This window comes from Syngnathus leptorhynchus, chromosome 1 (assembly GCF_054491065.1).
Source record: "Syngnathus leptorhynchus isolate UIUO chromosome 1, UIUO_Slep, whole genome shotgun sequence".
Taxonomy (NCBI): Eukaryota; Metazoa; Chordata; class Actinopteri; order Syngnathiformes; family Syngnathidae; genus Syngnathus; species Syngnathus leptorhynchus.
In genome coordinates, this window is record NC_141195.1 from 12,691,028 (window position 1) to 12,709,656 (window position 18,629).

General features: G+C 42.7%; 2 protein-coding genes across 9 annotated transcripts in view; one reads left to right on the forward strand and one right to left on the reverse strand.

The window, feature by feature from the left end:
* The window catches only part of tns2a (tensin 2a), a 39,054-nt gene extending 24,942 nt beyond the window's left edge, over positions 1-14,112 (forward strand). For 2 of the 5 annotated variants that reach the window (XM_085907340.1, XM_085907682.1), the window contains exons 7-28: positions 195-378; positions 653-703; positions 800-922; positions 1,620-1,684; positions 2,182-2,265; positions 2,467-2,579; positions 2,988-3,048; positions 3,589-3,664; positions 4,304-4,433; positions 5,141-5,206; positions 5,699-5,815; positions 6,238-7,767; positions 7,846-8,011; positions 8,482-9,641; positions 10,035-10,166; positions 10,344-10,439; positions 10,516-10,593; positions 10,724-10,801; positions 11,146-11,314; positions 11,640-11,708; positions 11,935-11,964; positions 12,648-14,112. In XM_085907340.1, coding sequence (XP_085763466.1) covers positions 195-378; positions 653-703; positions 800-922; positions 1,620-1,684; positions 2,182-2,265; positions 2,467-2,579; positions 2,988-3,048; positions 3,589-3,664; positions 4,304-4,433; positions 5,141-5,206; positions 5,699-5,815; positions 6,238-7,767; positions 7,846-8,011; positions 8,482-9,641; positions 10,035-10,166; positions 10,344-10,439; positions 10,516-10,593; positions 10,724-10,801; positions 11,146-11,314; positions 11,640-11,708; positions 11,935-11,964; positions 12,648-12,786 — 4,717 coding nt within the window. In that variant the 3' untranslated portion in view covers positions 12,787-14,112. The remainder of the gene's footprint in view (positions 1-194; positions 379-652; positions 704-799; positions 923-1,619; positions 1,685-2,181; positions 2,266-2,466; positions 2,580-2,987; positions 3,049-3,588; positions 3,665-4,303; positions 4,434-5,140; positions 5,207-5,698; positions 5,816-6,237; positions 7,768-7,845; positions 8,012-8,481; positions 9,642-10,034; positions 10,167-10,343; positions 10,440-10,515; positions 10,594-10,723; positions 10,802-11,145; positions 11,315-11,639; positions 11,709-11,934; positions 11,965-12,647) is intronic. The other 3 variants (XM_085907424.1, XM_085907512.1, XM_085907599.1) reach the window with 3 other exon arrangements.
* A 68-nt stretch (positions 14,113-14,180) lies between these two features.
* Positions 14,181-17,820, reverse strand: tmem106c (transmembrane protein 106C). Of its 4 annotated transcripts, none has more exons than XM_085907961.1 (8): positions 17,770-17,820; positions 17,159-17,423; positions 16,648-16,711; positions 16,406-16,565; positions 16,021-16,161; positions 15,878-15,927; positions 15,563-15,616; positions 14,181-15,049 (listed from the first exon to the last, which is right to left on the reverse strand). In XM_085907961.1, the coding sequence occupies exons 2-8, from the start codon at positions 17,370-17,372 to the stop codon at positions 14,950-14,952; spliced, it is 783 nt and encodes a 260-aa protein (XP_085764087.1). In that variant the 5' UTR covers positions 17,373-17,423; positions 17,770-17,820; the 3' UTR covers positions 14,181-14,949. The 4 variants fall into 4 exon arrangements, with proteins under 4 accessions (XP_085764087.1, XP_085764167.1, XP_085764003.1 ...); XM_085908041.1 differs by having other exon boundaries at positions 17,766-17,786; XM_085907877.1 differs by lacking the exon at positions 17,770-17,820 and adding an exon at positions 17,679-17,757.
* Positions 17,821-18,629: the final 809 nt, after the last annotated feature.

Genomic DNA, 18,629 nt, shown 5'->3' on the forward strand with positions numbered 1-18,629 from the left:
AAGAGAAGAATTTCTCCCTGGGCTTTCTTCTGCTTGTGTCTTGCACTTTACTTTTATTACTCCCCTCTTTTTCCTCACAATCAGTCACCTTTCCTTCATTATAGATGCTTAGATTTAAGCCCGTGTTCATTTTCCTAGCTTGTTTTGTTGGTCATAACTCCATAAATGGGTATATTCCTCACCACGTTACGCAGGAGCTTCAGTGCGGACCGTGTGATGGAGCGAGTGATGGAGCGCCATTACGACTTTGACCTCACCTACATCACAGAGAGGATCATCTCCGTCTTCTTCCCACCCAAGCTGGAGGAGCAGCGCTACCGCCTCAACCTGAAGGAGGTGGCCGCCATGCTCAAATCCAAACATCAAGACAAGTTTCTGGTGAGGAAGATGCAGCAGGCAAATTATGACTAGTCCCTGTTTTATGCATATCATGCCATTTATAAACTTAACACAGATCTGATTGGCTGGATCGGGTCGGCAGATATTTAGCATTTCATGGAACTTGCACAATACAATGAACTTGAACTTTACTTTTTTTTTTACTCACCTTATTTAGTTAGATTTGAGAAAATATTTAAAGGACATCTTAGATGATTGTACAGTGTTGAATTAATATCACCGATCAATCAAGATTAGTTTTTTTCTGTTTCAGCTCCTCAATCTCTCCGAAAGGCGCCAAGATATGAGCAGACTAAATCCAAAGGTAGCGTTACGTGCTGCATTTCTCATTTCATCAACCTTTCTTCAACTCTCCTCCTCCTCTCACATGATCCTTTCCTCCGGCTATGTCCAACAATAGGTTCATGACTTTGGCTGGCCTGACCTGCACGCTCCACCCTTGGACAAAATCTGCGCCATATGTAAGGCCATGGAGACGTGGCTGACCTCTGACCCCCAGCACGTGGTGGTCCTGCACTGCAAGGTCAGAGTTCCTGGGTTCACTGTCTATTTCCGACAGATGTTTTAGGCATTTCCCAGGGTTGAAAACGCACTGATGTACTTGTTTGGAAAAAATATCGATGTAGGGCAAAATGTTTTCAAATCACGACAAAGAAGTTGGACGCAAACCTGTGCATACCACCATGCAAAGATTGTAACAAATATTTGGAGAAACGATAACTGCTCAGAGACGAGCAATAGGAAGGGTGCCCAAGCACTAAGCGGCTTGGCCAGAATGTTTATGGTTTCGGTCAGGGAGGATTTAAATACTGAACCCAGACCGTATTTGTGATGTGCTGCCCTTCCAGAGCTACATGTAATTCACTCCCGACTGTAAGTCACAGTGAAGACGGGAGTAAACAACTTCTTTGGGCAATGCAGAGCCTTTCACTGAGAAGCGCGCTCTGACTAACAAGCTTAATTTGTGAGTGCAGTGCTGCAGCCTCCTTTCTGCTATCTGGAGGGGTCGCATTAGGAATTTGATGCTGGAATGTTCTTGGAATGCTTCAGGATGTTTGGAAAAGAAAATCATGGGGAGAGCTTGATAATTTGAGCGTAGTCACTCGAGTATGAGTCTGAGATAAACTCCCTTTAACTACAAATCTTATGTACAAAACTTACAAAATGAATGTGTTATACTATGAATATATTTTACATTGTTGTTGCTATCCCTCCTGCAGGGTAACAAAGGCAAAACAGGAGTGATCATTGCAGCCTACATGCACTATAGCAAGATCTCAGCAGGGTGAGTGTCTCAAACATCAACTTTGCTTTGAATTTCATCAAACTTAATCAAAAATACATTTTCATTTGGTAGCTGTTGAATGGGAATGGATCCTTTGCTATCAAAAATAGTCATTGACCGTACAGACATTTTTTTCAATACACATTTTAGCATTCATAAGTGTCAAAGACCTAAGGGTAATAAAACTCCCAAGCCCTAAATTTAATGACAAACGACAAAGCCGTAATTTGTAGGAGATTTGCCTCATGCTTTCCTCAATGTGCAAAAACATAGAATTTCCATTCTGACCTCCCCGAGACGTTTGATGAATTAAACGTTGTGGCTTTAGCACAGGAACACTGGAATCCTGTGGCCAGTGCCAGCTGTATCCTCTCCATGTCATTTCTGGCATGAAGAGTGTCTGGTGTGAGACCCATCATGGAAATTTTCTGTTGAAAGTGCATGTGCGTGTGTGTATGTGTGCGCACGTATGCTTATGTTCTTGCATTTCTGTACAGGGCGGACCAAGCTCTCAGTACTCTTGCCATGAGGAAGTTCTGTGAAGATAAGGTGTCCACTTCTCTCCAGCCATCCCAAAACAGGTAGACAATGAGGAAACAGAGTCAGGGGTTGGGGGTGAAATTTGTTTGAGGCTACGGTAGCTCTTATTCCCTTTGACTGGATTCTCTTTGCTTACCCTGTACGTGGACCATTGATAGTTGTTAATAAATTGTTCTCACTTTCCATCTTCTGATTCCTGTGAATACTTTCACTCATGCAAACATGTTTTACATCTCTCGCAGATATATCTATTACTTTGGGGGTCTTCTGTCAGGAGCCATCAAGATGAACAGCAGCCCACTTTTCCTCCACCAAGTTCTCATCCCGTCACTCCCCAATTTCCAAGGAGAAGGAGGTTTGTGTTTACTTGCGTTGATAGCACTGCTACAGGTATGACAAGCGAGATTAAGAGCCAAGGTCTCCATCAGGTGGAAACCCAGTGACCTATAGTGTCACACAAATGTCTTTTTGAAAGTCTTGGGCATGATCACATTATGTTATGATTTGAGTTTGTCAGATCCATGTAGTCCAACAAATTTTAAAACGCGGTGTGCCGGAATGATGCATCAACAAGTCTTCCTGCTGAATCCCAACAATGCTAACCACGTACACTGTCATAGTTGTTCACATTCAGCACATCACCCACACAGACACGAGTGTTTGTCTTTAATCTGATGATTAACTCCATCAGGATGGAAGGATGGCAGTCAGCACATTCTTCTGACTTCATGCTGATCATCTATCTGTCCGAATGTCTCTACAGGTTACTATCCCTTCCTGAAGATCTACCAGTCCATGCAGTTGGTCTACACTTCAGGCATATAGTGAGTGTCTTGGCAAAAAATAATGTGAATATTTCTATTATAGCAATACGTAGCAATAGTCTCTTTGTCTCTGAGTTAATTGCTGCTGACTCTTGTCCTTTTCAATTCAATCAACAAACAAGTGACGCAGCATTGTGTTCAAATGTCACGGACTTCCCTTCATTTCCATGTGTAGGCAAGATCGAAATAATTCTAGAAAACAATCAAACTCAATAATTTCTCATCTTTTGTCACAATGCTCTACCAGATGCTGTTCTTTCATACAGTTTTTCTTTCTTCTTTGACCAGGAGGTTTGAGTTACATAAATGGAGTATTTGCTGTCTATTATAGGCAAGGCATTTATTTCTACAAAGATATTGTAAAGTAAATATCGAGGAGCGGATTAGTGGGACCACCTTTTTTTCTTGTGCACCACACGCCCTATGGAAAAAATTACAAATTAAGCATCTGAAGCATTAAGTCAACGATGTACCCAACATTCAATTGTGGCACATCGTCACAAAGTCTACCATGTGTTGTTCTCCCTGTTTGGTCTACAGTGACCTTCAAGGAAGCGGGGGAAGGCGACTGTGCGTGACCATCGAACCAGCACTATTGCTCAAAGGTGACATCATGGTGAGTTCACACTAAGAGGAAATGACAGAGAAACCAAGATGAAGTAGATACCGTGACATTATCTGAAACAAACATTGACTAAATATGGCAGTCCGGGGACTCCTGCCAATGCCAATGTACTGTATGAAAAAGTAGTCGTAAACTAAACAGACCACCCCGGACTTAATTAGTTGTTCCTTCAGTAATGCAATACTGTACAACCACTTAAAAAGGATTGGGGTTGTTCTTTTGGGTTTTGGCTTCATCCATGAATATTTTCCTGCCAAAATACCATTTACACATTATACAGAAAATATTTAGGATTTAGAAATTCTACCTCGTTAGGATTTCAAAATGAATTCTAAAACAAAACAAAATACAATCCCAATTAAAGAAAATAGGCAGAGACTTTTTTTTTGCTGTATATCATAAATAGCAGTCCCCACCTAATGGGAAAATACTGCCTCCTCATCACTTGTTTACCTCAATGTGCATGGCACCCCTGAATTTTTCTTTGTGATCAAATCAGGCATAACATAGATTTCTCGTCAAGATGTGCTTTGTCTCTATTGCCAAAGAGCATAATAATATGTTTTCAACCATCTGCTGTACTGTTCTTACTGTACTTGCGTTGGCCTCACCCTCTGCTGCTCCCTGCAGGTCAAATGTTACCACAGACGAGCCCAAAGTGCTGACAGGGACAATGTGTTCAGGCTCCAGTTCCACACTTGCACCATCCATGGAGCCCAGCTGTGGTTTGGCAAAGGAGAATTGGACGAAGCTTGTACAGGTACCTTCATCACTAGGGGTGCAATGGTACACGGCAAAATATTGAACATTCGGGTCTGCTCTGCATGGGACAACGCGCCTTACACGGGATTTCGGTACTTCATTTTGCACGGATGCATTTACAGGCCATCATGTATGCGTATGTGCCTGTTAGGGGCTCTTGGTTTGGGTTAGAAGGGGTTAGAGTTAGGTTTAGTGTAAGGGGTTAGGGTTAAGGGTTAGGGGCTAGTGGTTAGGGTTAGGCGCTAGGGTTTAAAGTGTCAAAATCATTCATTATATTAATCCCAGACTGTTGTACCGTTGCACGCCTAATGAGTACTGTATGTTAGCAGGGTTAACTTGGGGTCTTCCACTACCAAACAATTTCTCAGTTTCAACAGTTCTCTGATTGCTTTTGTTCAGCATGGAACAATACAGAAATTGTTTGGTAAGGGTAGACCCTAAGTTGCAGTCAATGAAGTGTCACAGATGTACTTAAATAAACTTTTGTGGTTTTATGCAACTGAGAACACATCTGTGGAAGATATTAGTTCATAATAGAGAAAACAATTGAATTATAGCCTACTGTCAACATTTATGGTATAATGAGGGGATATGATCTACTGTGAATGTTCTCATGTTGTGTCGATGATCTGAATCGCTACTCTTTGTGGATTTTATGGCTCTGTCGTTTCAGTTATGTATGTTTTTCCCGTTCTTCTCCCCTAGACGAACGTTTTCCATTGGATGCCACAGTGGAGTTTGTCTTTTCCTCTGGACCTGAAAAGATCAAAGGTCAGTACACTCATTGACATAATAATCTCCAGTTCATCTCTGGCTCAGAATCACAAGACAAATCAATGTCAGTGTCAAAGCCAAACAGGCAAGTCAAGTCATTCTCAGCGGATAAAAAAAACAGCTGACCTTCCCAACCCAAACCAAACCACATCAAATGTTCCGCTTCATGCTAAAGTACTACCCTGTTTGTTGTCAACTATGACTGCAATTTTCTGCCATATTAGCACATTTGGGGACTGTTTAATTCAGATTTTCATCGTAACATTTGGAACAGTAAACTAGAACTTGACTGATTTTTCTACTGCGGGACATTTAATCGAGATGGTTATTGCTGCATTGGCATATAAGTAAATTGTATGACATTGTGGCAATGTATCTTTATTTTCCACTCCCCCCCCCCCCCCGCCCCTTTTTAATACTAACTCCTTACTGCATATGGCAATATCTACTGACTCAGTTTTTAAACTCAAGTGTTACATCTCTCCACAGGTCGTGAGTACCACAAAAATGACCCTGCTGTGACTGTCGATTACAACACTGCTGACCCTGTAGTTCGCTGGGATTCTTACGAAAACTTGAACCAGCGATACCAGGACAGTCTTGAGGGTAAAAGATATTTAAAGCCCAATTTAAAGTGCTATTTCTACCGAATGCTGAGAAATGGTGTCTACAATAGTGCAAGACATTCAAGTTAAGAATGAATCCATTCGCAAATATCAAGATGCAAAATTACAACTTGGATTTACTTCTCAATTCACTTGACAGCTGACAAACTTTTATTCATACATGCCCGTTCTCAACTCCTACACAACTAAAGTGGAATAGCGCCAAATGTATTATGTGAGCACTCAAGTCAATACCATCACTTGGCTTGTAGTGGACTTAAATAGTTGATTCTGACTTTTACCAACGCATAGAGCATAACTTAGACTTAGACTCAACTTTATTTATCACTTGGTATTACTCCTTCAGGTTCCAATAGTTTATACTTTATGAGTAATAAACCAAGTGCTATGTTTCTGTCACAGATATTGCCCACACAAGAGGTCCTCTCGATGGCAGTCTCTATGCGCAGATAAAGAAGCGACGGGGTCCAAGTTCTGGCTCTCTTTCTTCAACCAATGGCAGCAGCCCTGGAGCAGAGGATAGACCTGATCACTTTCTCTCACATCGCTCTGATTCCGCCCTTTCGGCACATTCTAGCCCTTTCATCCAATCCTCCATCCATCCTGACCTCCATGAAGAGACATTACGTCCACCGCCTCCGACCAGGCAAGAACGAGAGGAGCTTGAACGTCTTCTTGGAGGCATTGAGGGAAGCAGGGATGCCGAGCGAGAGACGGCCATTCTGGATGACGGCGATTCGTCACCTTCGGAACAAACCGGGACGCTGAGGCTCAGCCGATCCTGTTCCTGCCGAGATGGATACAGGTCCCAGCGCTGCGCAGAACCCGGGTGTGACCGCACCCTCCTAATGCCAAACGGTTACTGCCTTGACCGAGCTCCTGGTACCAATGGTCACCATGGCGCGACTCCTCCCATTTCCAACTCAGCTGCTCCTCCCTCTCACATGGACCTGTGCCAGCACTACAGTCCACATCCCCACCAGTCTCTCCCACCACCAGACCTGGTGTGGGATCGCCAGAGCAACCAGCAACACTGCCTGCACCGCTCCTGCTCGGAAGCTACCTCGTCACGTCATCTCTGCCCCTACCCTTCGTTTGACCTCCACAACCATTCTCATTATCCGCTGTCTGCACCAGCTCGCCTCTGCTGCCGAGAAGAAGATTACAGTCCCTACCATCTTCCTCCTCTTGCTCACAGTCACCACCATCCCCATCCTCACCACCCCAAGTCCTCCACCAGCCCACCCTATCAAGAAGTAATGCTAATGGAAGGTCTGCCGCACCCTGGCTGCTCTTGCAGGGACTGTGGCATCAGCAGAGAAGAGGCGTCGGCAGCCTATCACAGCCTGAGGCTTGATCGGGGCAACGCCTATCACTGGGACAGAGAGGCTGAACTTCAGCAGACGGGGCTACGAAGACCCAGGGAGGCAGAATTAGCTCGAGGAGGATCAGAGAGCCATTGGGAGAGGCGTGGCCGAGAGTTCTCCCTTCCTTGGGAGCGAGACAGAGAGGCGGAACTCCAATGGGAGAGGGAGAGAGAGGCGGATTATTGGCACAAGAGGGATACCATAGCCTCCTATGGGGCACAGAGTCACAATCTCCCTGCCTTCAACTTTGACCCTTTGCCATCATGTCATCCTGCCTATCCAGAGGCGTCGCGGTCCCACGCTCATTCCCACCTTGACCTCAAGTACAGCAGCAGCAGCAGCGGCTACCAAACACCCCGGCAGGCGTGCCCCTGCTCACCGTACCAGGCGTCGCCGTCCGAAAGCAGGGGCTACGCCTCAGGCTACCAGTCTGAGTCCACTTCGCCGTTGCCACCTGCGTCCTCCATGATGGGGCCCTGTAGCCATAGCAACGGGTCATCTGAACATAATCACACTCACCACCGTCACCATCCAGACACACAACACAACTCTGACTCAAACACTGGTGAGACACGCTTTTCAGTTAGCACATTATTTTTATCGCTGTTTTTATTTCTTTCGACTGAATTTTGTCATTTTGTAGATGTCATTCGTAACTCTGGTGAAAGCGTGGGCTGGAGGGACCACATCACCAATGGCTCCTTTAAAAGGGGTCACAGAGAGCGACACGGTGCGTGTTCTACTCCATCAGACATGTCTGGACCGTCCACTCCCGTCCATACCAGCAGCCCTCTACGTACACAGGAAAGGTATTACCCTGATTCAATAGAGTTTTTGTGATGACAAAATCCAAAACAGTGGAAGGTTGCAAATATTGAGTTGTTTGTATTCAATTCAAACAGACAATGAAAAAAATCCTTGGTGGATTTGGAACATATTCCCTCATTCATCTTGGATTGCAAATTTCTCATTTTCCACAAATGTTTGATTCCAAAAATGTGCCCTCCTCAGCTCCAGCACAACACAAAAGGTGTTGAACGTCTGAGCAAAATATGTTAAAACTGTTGCTGCAACTCGATGGTTTTGTACACGTTGATAATCCTCTTCTGTAGATTTGTGACTAAGCAATCTCAAATGTATCCTGACATTTGCACTTGGATTTAAAATGAAGTGTTAAAGTTTGTGTTGTTGTGGTGAACCTTTGTCCCGATATTTATACTTAAGAATATGTTGAAGATAATGTCCAACATTAATAATTATGCATGTACCTCCATTTTAGTCCCAGTCCAGGGAGAGAGTACGGGATCCGGAAAACAGTCACCAATGACCACGAGGCATCACAGCCCCAGGATGGGCACTACTCTTCTGGTAACGTCATCCCAGAGTCCACGGAAATCTCCAAAAGCACCTCACCAATGAAAAGCCAACTGTCAAACACAACCTCAGTCACTCAAACAAACACGCACAACCACTGCACTGCACCAACTGTTCCATCTTCGACAACAACCGCCCCGCCGCAGCAGCACTGTAACCACGGTGCACCATCATCAACACACAACACTTGTTTGGACTCTGTGACGACAACCGCGTCAAACCAGGGATCCCTCCACCCCTCTTCATCTGCACTGCAAACCTCACCTGCACCAGTCCACCACCCCCAACAACCCACTTTGGATACCTCCCATCCGTCTGAGGCTGCCACAGTGCCTTCCCCATCGACTCAGGCGGTGTGTCACCCTCCGAGCCAGACCCAGGCCACCAACTCGGTAGCCAGTCCCTCGTCGCAGATTAATGGATGCTCTTCACCAACTAGGAGTTCTCTCCCTGAAGCCCCCAAACATAGCAGCAGCTGTACAACTTCCCACACAATGCCAACCCCTGCACCGTCTTCAATCCTGGCCACATCCAACGACACGGAAGGATCCCCCGTTTCAGATAGCCCCGTTCCCGGCTTTGCCACTTTGGGTAGGAAGTTGATGATGAGTGGCTCTGACCTCCACAATCGCAACCACATTCCTGTCCAGCACGGACCCCCTCACCATCCCTACCCAGGAAATGAGCACAATCCAGCTATAGACATCAATAAGAGGCACTACAACTCCGCTCACCCCCCACAACTTCATCAAATATCCGTCTCCAACTATTCCACCATCTCCATCCCGCTTCCTCACCCACAGCCGCCCCTACCGGAGAAACGTCACGCTCAACCCTGGTCACCCACCGAAGAAGCGCAGGCTCCGAAAGCAAGTGTGAGCCACTCCAGCAACACTCCGCATCAGCACCATGTCACCTTCTCACCAACCGTAGGGGAAATTGCACCTAGTGAACACCAAAGTGATGTTGGGTCTGAGGAGCATGAGATTGGAAACAGAGTCAGTGTGAAGTTTGTCCAGGACAGTTCAAGGTTCTGGTATAAGCCAGGCATCTCTAGAGAACAAGGTAAGTTTCGAAACTCCACAAAGGACCCTCTGAGGACCAACACATTGCATTCTGAGAAGTTCATCAAACAATTAAGATTTTTCTCATAAAAAAGAAATAGGAACTAGTCCCAATCACACTACCTTTGTTGACTGGACAGGCAATAATTTAAAGAAGACATCTTATGCATATATAGTTCTGTTTTACTTAAATAGTCACTATCCATTCAGCCCTCTTCTACAAGTGCTGTAGGCTTTGGTTACCATGGTTAGGGAGTTACAAACAGCAGCTACCTCTGGAGCAGCTATCTCTGTGTTTTCTGACATTTAGGAAATGTTTCAAATGAACAAAATCACTATGGTGTGACACTCTCATATCAAAATTGTAAAATTTTTTGGTTCTGCTTGATTGTAGCAATTGTTGCTTTGAAAGAGAGAGAGCCCGGGACCTTTCTGATCAGGGATAGTAATTCCTTCCAAGGGGCCTATGGCCTGGCACTGAAGGTGGCAACACCTCCTCCTAATGTCAGCCAGCATAGCAGCAAAGGTAATGAATAAATACATGTACACTACTCACTTATCCTACAACATCACAAGCCATCCCACCAGACCCGCCTCTTTCAGGCACATTCATGTCTAACACACTGATAAAACAATGTTTTGAAATTAAGATTTTATTTTAGAAACATTTTAGGCCTATAATTTATTTTCTCTGTTGTGACAGCAGGCGACCCTCTGGAACATTTGGTCAGGCACTTCCTCATAGAAACAGGCCCTCGAGGAGTCAAGATTAAAGGCTGTCAGAACGAGCCCTACTTTGGTAGGGCTTTTTTCTCAAGGAAAAATACTTTCAATACCATATGTGAAGAGTCAACATGAGATGTTTTAATTTTTAGGGAGTCTTTCTGCATTAGTCTATCAACACTCCATCACACCCATCTCTTTGCCCTGTGCTCTGAAGATCCTTGAAAAAGGTCAGCATTCATCACATCTATTGCTTGTGGAATAAACATCTCATGAAATTAATTGAAATAATGTAAAAATATTTCAAGTGTGTATAGTGCTTAATTTGTATTGAATAATTGTGTTTCTGCATGTTGTCAGATCTGATAGGAGATGTGCCAGAGGTTCAGCCTGTTAGTAACATCAGCACTGCCGCTGACCTGCTCAAACAAGGAGCAGGTGAGTTGACCGATCTTCACATAAACTACAAGTATATCTGCAATACACTTACAGGAAGTTAAAATATGGACCGATAAAACTATTTTGTGTTAATATTTTTTATTGTTGAGAGCAAAAATGAAAGTAATTTGAGATTTGGTGGTCTTTTTACTGTTTAAAGTAATAAAATAGACATCTATACAATTTTTCTGGGGCGGGGCGTCAATATCTTGCCATTTTTCCACGATTGGCCAAGTCCCCGTTGAATAGTATTATACCCATCCCTAAATGTAAAAATAAGAGAAACAAATTCTCTGCAAGGTGCGTCGACTGTGTTTTCACCCATGTTGCTTCTTGTCCCTCAGCCTGTAACGTCCTCTACCTGAACTCTGTGGAAACGGAGTCTCTGACTGGCCCTCAGGCCATCGCCAAAGCAACAGACGCCACACTTGGTCGCAACCCGCGCCCCGCTGCCACCGTAGTCCAGTTCAAAGTGACGTCGCAGGGCATCACATTGACCGACAGCCAGCGCAGGTACAAAGTCACAAAATATCTTATATCCTTCGAATATTTCATTTTAATATTAACTTGGATTACTTATATGCCTCCTGGCAAGGGTTATGTAGAGAGGTATGTAGGTGTAGTATCTGAACCGCTATCTGAAATTTTCCTCATCAATTTTATCACACCCAAAGTCTGCTGTCATAGGCTCTGGTCACCCTCAATCATATTGAGAAGTGCTAAAGGAAATGGATGGATGAATAACGTCAATTAAATTCTCCAGCAACTTGTTTGATTTCCAGTGCACTGAGCCATATCTTCAAATTTCTTCAATGATGTTCTGTTTGTCTTGTTCTAGGGTTTTCTTCCGCAGACATTATGCAGTGAACAGCGTAACCTTCAGTAGCCTTGACCCAAAGGACAGGAGGTGGGCCAGCCAAAGATTGTTATTGTCTAGCTGCAGTTAGTCTTGAAACTAACAGAAAATCCGCTGATTGCACCCTGGATCACTTGGCTGCATCTGTTGCTGTGATCCTTGCATGGTTTTATGTGCAATGCTGGATTTGAGCGTGCGTGCGTGCGTGTGTGTGTGTTGGTGTGTGTGAGCATGCCGCCTGCAGCTGCCTGAGCCTGCTCTCTTTTTCTTTGAATAGGTGGACTAACTCAGACAACACAACTGTTAAGTAAGTGCTCTGCTGTTTGTTTGGTTACTGGCGTGACAAGGCATGTATGCTTCCTTAGAAATGTAAATGATAACAACCAGGATAGCCTGCAAATAAATACAGCTTAAGTAATGCAAAAATACAGATGAGCTGATTTTACTAGCTGGTGTGCTTTCTTTGCTAGACTGGGCAAACTCACCCTGCCTCATGCTATACTTCAATACCTCTGTAGAGGAAGTGTAACTTCTTTTCATTTACTTCATATTTGTAGCATGTAGGTATGCTTTCCTAGGCAGCAAAAAAAAAAAAACATTCATATGAAAATGCCTGAAATGATATTTAATGGGAATCAAAAGGGTAGGTCTCAATGTTTTTGTCAATTTTGGTGTATCAGAGTAGCAACTGCATGGTATCAAGTAAAATTCTCAGCTGTTTTATTGATCAAGCAAGCAAATTGTTTTGGTAAAGCTTTTTAATTCACGTGTGCCATGTTTGTTATAATCTGTACAGTATTTCTCATTTTTATAGCAACACAATTATATAAGTGATTACTCTCATTAGATCGTTATTTGATGAGCAGGGATGGATGGAAACCACAATTGTAATTATTGGGGAGAAAAAGTTTAGGAAACCCTTGGTGTGATTGATGAGACCAGTTGACCAAATCCTTACTGGCCTCTGCACTTCATAATCCTCTCCCCCAGAGTTTTCGGTTTCGTAGCCAAGAAACCGGGCAGCTTGGCCGAGAACGTCTGCCACCTGTTTGCTGAGCTGGACCCGGAACAACCAGCCTGTGCCATCGTCAACTTCATCAACAAGGTCATGTTGTCACAGCGCCGGTAGAGAGGACCTGCCTTTGTTGTGACCTTGAGTCCTAACCCCTGTGTTGGGATTCGCTCGTTAAGGAGCTAATCGGACTCGAGGGCATGTGACATTTTTACACCAAAATGAAGTATGTTGTATCTCGATTCCAAAGGGCCGAGTAACCTGCAAAAACATTTGATCTGACGCACCTTGCAATTCTAAACAAATAGACAAACGAACACACAAACCTCAGAGGAACTGTTACAAAAAGACCAAAACACACATGCTCCAATAATAAAAGTTCTATTTGATCAGCTCCTGGCATCACTAAAACAAAAGTCTATTCACTCACCAAGGTAATGCAAAGCAGCCCTGATAACCTGCTGAGATGGTTCAATGGATCACATCAAAGTCTGTCATGACTAAATTCTCTAGGCGCCGATATACTGAAAAATCCAGAGATGATGAAGTAAGGTCAGAAGTTGTAATCCATACTTTTTGGCTACAATTACCAGTTTATGTTTTGTATAATCCAGTACATGCTAGGACAGACACATCATATGTAAACAACTAGTTATTGAAATTTGCATAATGGGATTATGCTGCAAGTTGAAAACCGAATGAATCAGCTGTGTGAGACCAGACAGGGGAGGGGGTAACTAGAAGATTTGTAGCATCACAAACTTTGAATACATCCCAGCTGACATTTAAAATCTAAAGACCAAAGATCCGATAAGGTCTAGTGTCACGTCACATATGAACAGTAACTCACACGATCATTAACGACAATCTTGTTACATTCCCCCAACTCATAAACCGTTGGTGACATGTTTGAGACTGCTGAGCATTAACAAGAATGGTAACTTTTTAACCGTGCGAGTCGGAGGCAGTTTGAAAGTTTTTCGGCGACCAAGTGTCGTTAATCTAAGTAACGCAAGTGAAGCAGGTAAAGGAGACGTGAGGAAGAACGTACAGTGTTATTGTACTCTTGTTGTATTGAAGATCATTTTCACATGGAAGCCAAAAATGTACTTAACCAAAGATGAAGCACTCTTGTATGAATTAATAAGCTTTTTATCTAGCTATATTTTTGTACTTAACTGCTCTTTGTAGGTCTGCTATGCATTTATTTTAGTGTGTTGCCTTCATAAAAAAACAAAACACTATGTTTATTACAGCGATAATATATTGTGGTCTCTGTATGATATCACCATGTCAAGCTCTATATTATGTAGTAATATATTTTCACATGCAGCTATAGGACCATGTATGAGACATAACAAAAGGAAAGTTTTGTCTGAGGAAGGATATTCTGCTCTTTTGTATTCAGAAAATAGAATAAAGTGATAATGTGGTACCTTACAATCTTGTGCCACTGGTTATTTTAGTTTGTGGTGCAGGGTTGTGGAAAAAAAAAGTCAAGAAAGTTCACATTATTAGTTTTTATTCACATTTCCTTTAATGCATCTTTAGCCTTAGAACACAAAAAGTCATTATTTTAAAACATCTGCTAAAATGTATTAGTCAGAGAAAGCATAATTGTACAAATAACTTCAAAACAACAACAACAGGCAACTAGAAATCTTTAGAGATTCTGATAAGCAAGAAAAGTTTCAAGTCAAACATGTATACAGATTCCCTCTCCAGTGTGATTGGCTCGTAATGTCGTACACATTGCCTTCCGCCATCCAAAAACGTTCAAACGCAGAAGTGTAGCTTCACTTTTTCCTAATCAGAAATATTCATGTGCACGATAGGTGACAAATTCTTTTGGGCTTCATTAAAGAATGCAGCAGGAGTAACCTTTGTCACCATCAACAGAATTTCCAAGGCACTTTTGCTTTACAACAAAGTTTGGCCTTGAAACTGCAAGCCCACTTCTTTTTATACAAAAAGGTCTAGTTAAACATTATCGCGTTTGCAACAAAATTTTCTGTCAATGGCACGATGTTAAATATAGTAGCAAAAATAATAAGTAAATACATGCTCCCTTAAAGAGCTTATATGTGGCTACAACACTGCAATTCCATTGTGAGTGTTTGACAGAGGTATGATAATGCTTTCTGGTCCTTTAAAAAAAAATCAACACGTAGCCTTCATTAGGAAGCTGCTCAATTCAAGAGGCAGTTTGGTCCTCAAACCAGATATTGTGCAACCTTTGACCAACACTTCAGAGAACATTTCTACCCATTGCTGTAGTAACTAGACTTGGCTGGAGGGCAAAAAGGCACAGTCGACGTAGTGATACGCTTCCAGGCTGTTTTGGGATGTTCGCACCAGGTGTGACGTTTTCACGGAGGTTCTGAAAACACAGGCAAGAATGGAAGACGCACAGCTATCATGCCAGGACACAACCATTATTTTTACACTCCAACTGTGCCTTTTAAGTTATGTGAATAGCACTTTGACCGGTTTATTATGAAATGTTTGTTCATTGTGATGTCAAAGAGGATAAATATGATGATCATTTAACCAGAACAAAGGTGGTACATGTCTATACTGGCCTCTCACTATTGTGTTTGCCAATTAAGTCATCAATAAGAGACAATTCATGTGAACGCACACGACAAACACTTTTGTACCCTTGTTAAGAATGCCAATTAAAACTGCTTGTAATAATGATGATGACAGATTAAGTCAATTTCCATATTTTATATACATATATAAAGAAAAAAAAATCTAAATGCAAAAAAACAGAAGGCTAACAGCATCCCGGAATGGATTGTGTTTTCACTGGTGTAATATTTTTGAGACGATTCTGTGATTAAGGGCTATATAAATAAACTTTGTTTAACCTGAATGTAGACATACTTACTGCATAAAAACAAGGATCTTGTGGACCTTGATACTGCGCATGGTGCAGAAGGCACTGAAAAGATACACGAAGACAATTTGATTAATTTAATAAAACTAAAATGAAAGCATGATTTGTATTTTTAACTGTTGCAGGCAGCACTTTGTCATCAAGCCCTCAAATTACACGTGTCATTTTATTCATTAGTGTAAAATTAACAGTTTCCTTTTTTCATTCTTCAAATCAGAGCATTTGCAAACTCAGTAAGGCTTTTTGTAAAAATAAAAACGACTTTAAATGTGAAACGCTTCTACTGTCGCTCAATTTGACACTTACTAGACATACGGTGCACTGTTGCCAATCTCCACACTGACCGTGAAGTTCACCTGTACAACAATGAAGCGGAGTAAAATTAAGCAGGCAGAGAGAGGAAGGATTTCATAGCCACATATGCTGACTATGTGTTGATGACAACATACCTGACGCTCACTAAGTGGTGAAATGGTGGTGGCAACATTAAGCTGATGCATACCAATCACCTTCTTCATGTAAAGCACCTGGCAGCTGATACTCTGCACCAGCACTGAGAAAAAGTTTGGGTTGCTGATGTTCAGTGTGCTCTGAAAGGGAGATCGAATGAGTTGAGTACAAATGAGTTACACTTGACAACTGTAAAGAGAGAACCCTGGAATACAGAGAAAAATGTGGCTAACTTGCATAATAATCGGCAGAGTTTCTCCAGACAGAAATAACCAAAGGGTAAGCGGAGCTGCAGTGTTATCGCAGATGAGCAATTTGTTGAAGTTGTCCATGTAATTGTGCAAAACGTGAGGTAGTGGTCAGGGTTAGCGACGGAGCACACACCGTTAAGTTCATCTGGACATTGTAGGTCGTGGGGTCAAAGTGCACCTTCACGGCATGTATCCCATCATCCAGCACAATCACCGATCGCGGGAAAAGGAAGAAAGCCACCAGCATGGAGGCAAGGAAACACAGCACGACGGACATAACCACATAGAGTTTGCTGTGACGATGACAGTTTGTACGTTAGGTTAGAACACAAACGTGATAAGCTGGATATTGTAGTGCGTGCACTCGTGACTTACGTTCTTTGAGGCTGAAGCCTTTGGTCGGTATATGGAATCAATGCAACCAGCTCATTGACTTGACCTATTGGAGGAGAGACAATCTGTCATGCAAAATGCTAAAAAAATTGTAAATTACATTGACTTAATAAACTGCTGTTTCTCAGATGTGCTGAGACTGGTCGGTTGGGGAAGAAAGTGGGGTGGGGGACCAATTAATAACTTCTGATGCTCATGTGAGAAACGCCCCAGGATATAAGCCTATGTCTGCAGTCATTTCGAATAGTGGAGCCCACAGTTCACTGCAAACCGGGTGAAGGTGCATTTAGATGATCCACACAACTGCCAGCATAAGTGAAGACACTTGGGGGCTCCAAGTGTGTTTTCCAATACAGGGGACAAAATAGGCTTTTACATGTTTGAATGAGCTCTTTTAAAGAGTTAGAAAAATCCTATTCTTGCACATAATAAGCGAAAGTCACACAACAACTCGTATCCAAAGGCGAATCTGACATGCACCCATTTTACTAACCCGATGGTATGCGTCCACTTCCTTGACAAGCTGGGCAAGTTATGCTGTCTCTGCCAGTGAATTCCACGTAAGGAAATTGGGCGATATCTTCCCTCCTGACATGTCCATCCAATGAGTCATCGTCGGAATCTTTCTGGGTCTCCTCGCCCCGCCGCCCGGGGGCCTTCAGCCTCTCCCGCAGGTTAGACAGTCCGCGGGAGAAAGCGCTCCCCATGGCGGACAGCTTGTCTCCGCTGTCAATGGCTGGTTCGTGTCTCTTCGTTTGCTGGTTGGTGACAACGAGATTTTTGTTCATAAACGACAACATGTGTAAGCTTCCATTGCTTTAAGAATACAGCGGAATTAAGATAGATAGCTGCAACCTGTCAACCACCATCAGGACATGAGCGGTCAACCAGACACTAATAAAACGTAGCAAAAAAATAATAATAATAATAATCGCATTCAATCAAACACTAATTGCCAACTATAATGTTTACTAACTACACCGATAAGAAATGTAAACAATGGAAGCGTCTACCCTCTCAGTTTGACAGCACTAACACAACAGAGCATTCGGGCCGTTTCCGGCAATTTCATTTTGTCATGGTGCTTTCATGTAACTTACGTACGTTTGCCAATTGTCAGTCGTCCATTGTTTGGCGTCCTGACGTTTCCAGTGCCGTGGCGTCTTGTTTTTAAGACAGCCTCATGAACAACGTGGACGTGTGTAGTGGATGTTACCATATTTAATTTGTAGATATGCATGAGTCTTCTTTAAACAGTTGTAGAAATTACTTCGTTGAACTTGAACGCATTATGCATTGCCATTTGAGATGTTCGATACCACTTATTTTCAGACCGATACCTTTACGCGGATTCGCTCGTCAGGCTCACCGATAGATACTAGGTTCCGATACCGTTAGTTATTTTGATATACGTACAGTAATCCCTCGCTCTATCACGGTTCACCTTTCACGGCCTTGCTGCTTCACCAACTGGCAATTAGAATTATTATTTTACTGTAGTTATCTTGAAGAAAATGTTTACTTCTCTTTGTTGAACAAACGATTGGGCCTGAAAACAAGTTTTCCCCTTTGGTTTCAATGTTTTACTTTCATAATAATGGTAAAAAATAAAAGTTTCTACACAGATTTCACCTATCTTTTCAGAACGTAACCCAAGCAAAAAAAAAAAGAGGGTTTACTGTACTTTGTAAAACATAATGAAAAATGTGAAAAGCCATTCTTTATGATACAGATGATGATTCTTTGATGTGTCAAACTGCCTCAGGATGGTGCCAAGAACTGCCAGAATGGACTTATAGTGGTTATAATACAATTAATACAATTCCTCATCTGCTGCTTCCAGATGTGATGTGTTAGTCCCCTACTTTTCACAAAACTATTATGCTTCTATTTCATAAATGTGGCAAAAAAATGTACAAAACAGAGAAATGTATCTTCCCTGACCAGGATTTTGCAATCCTAAA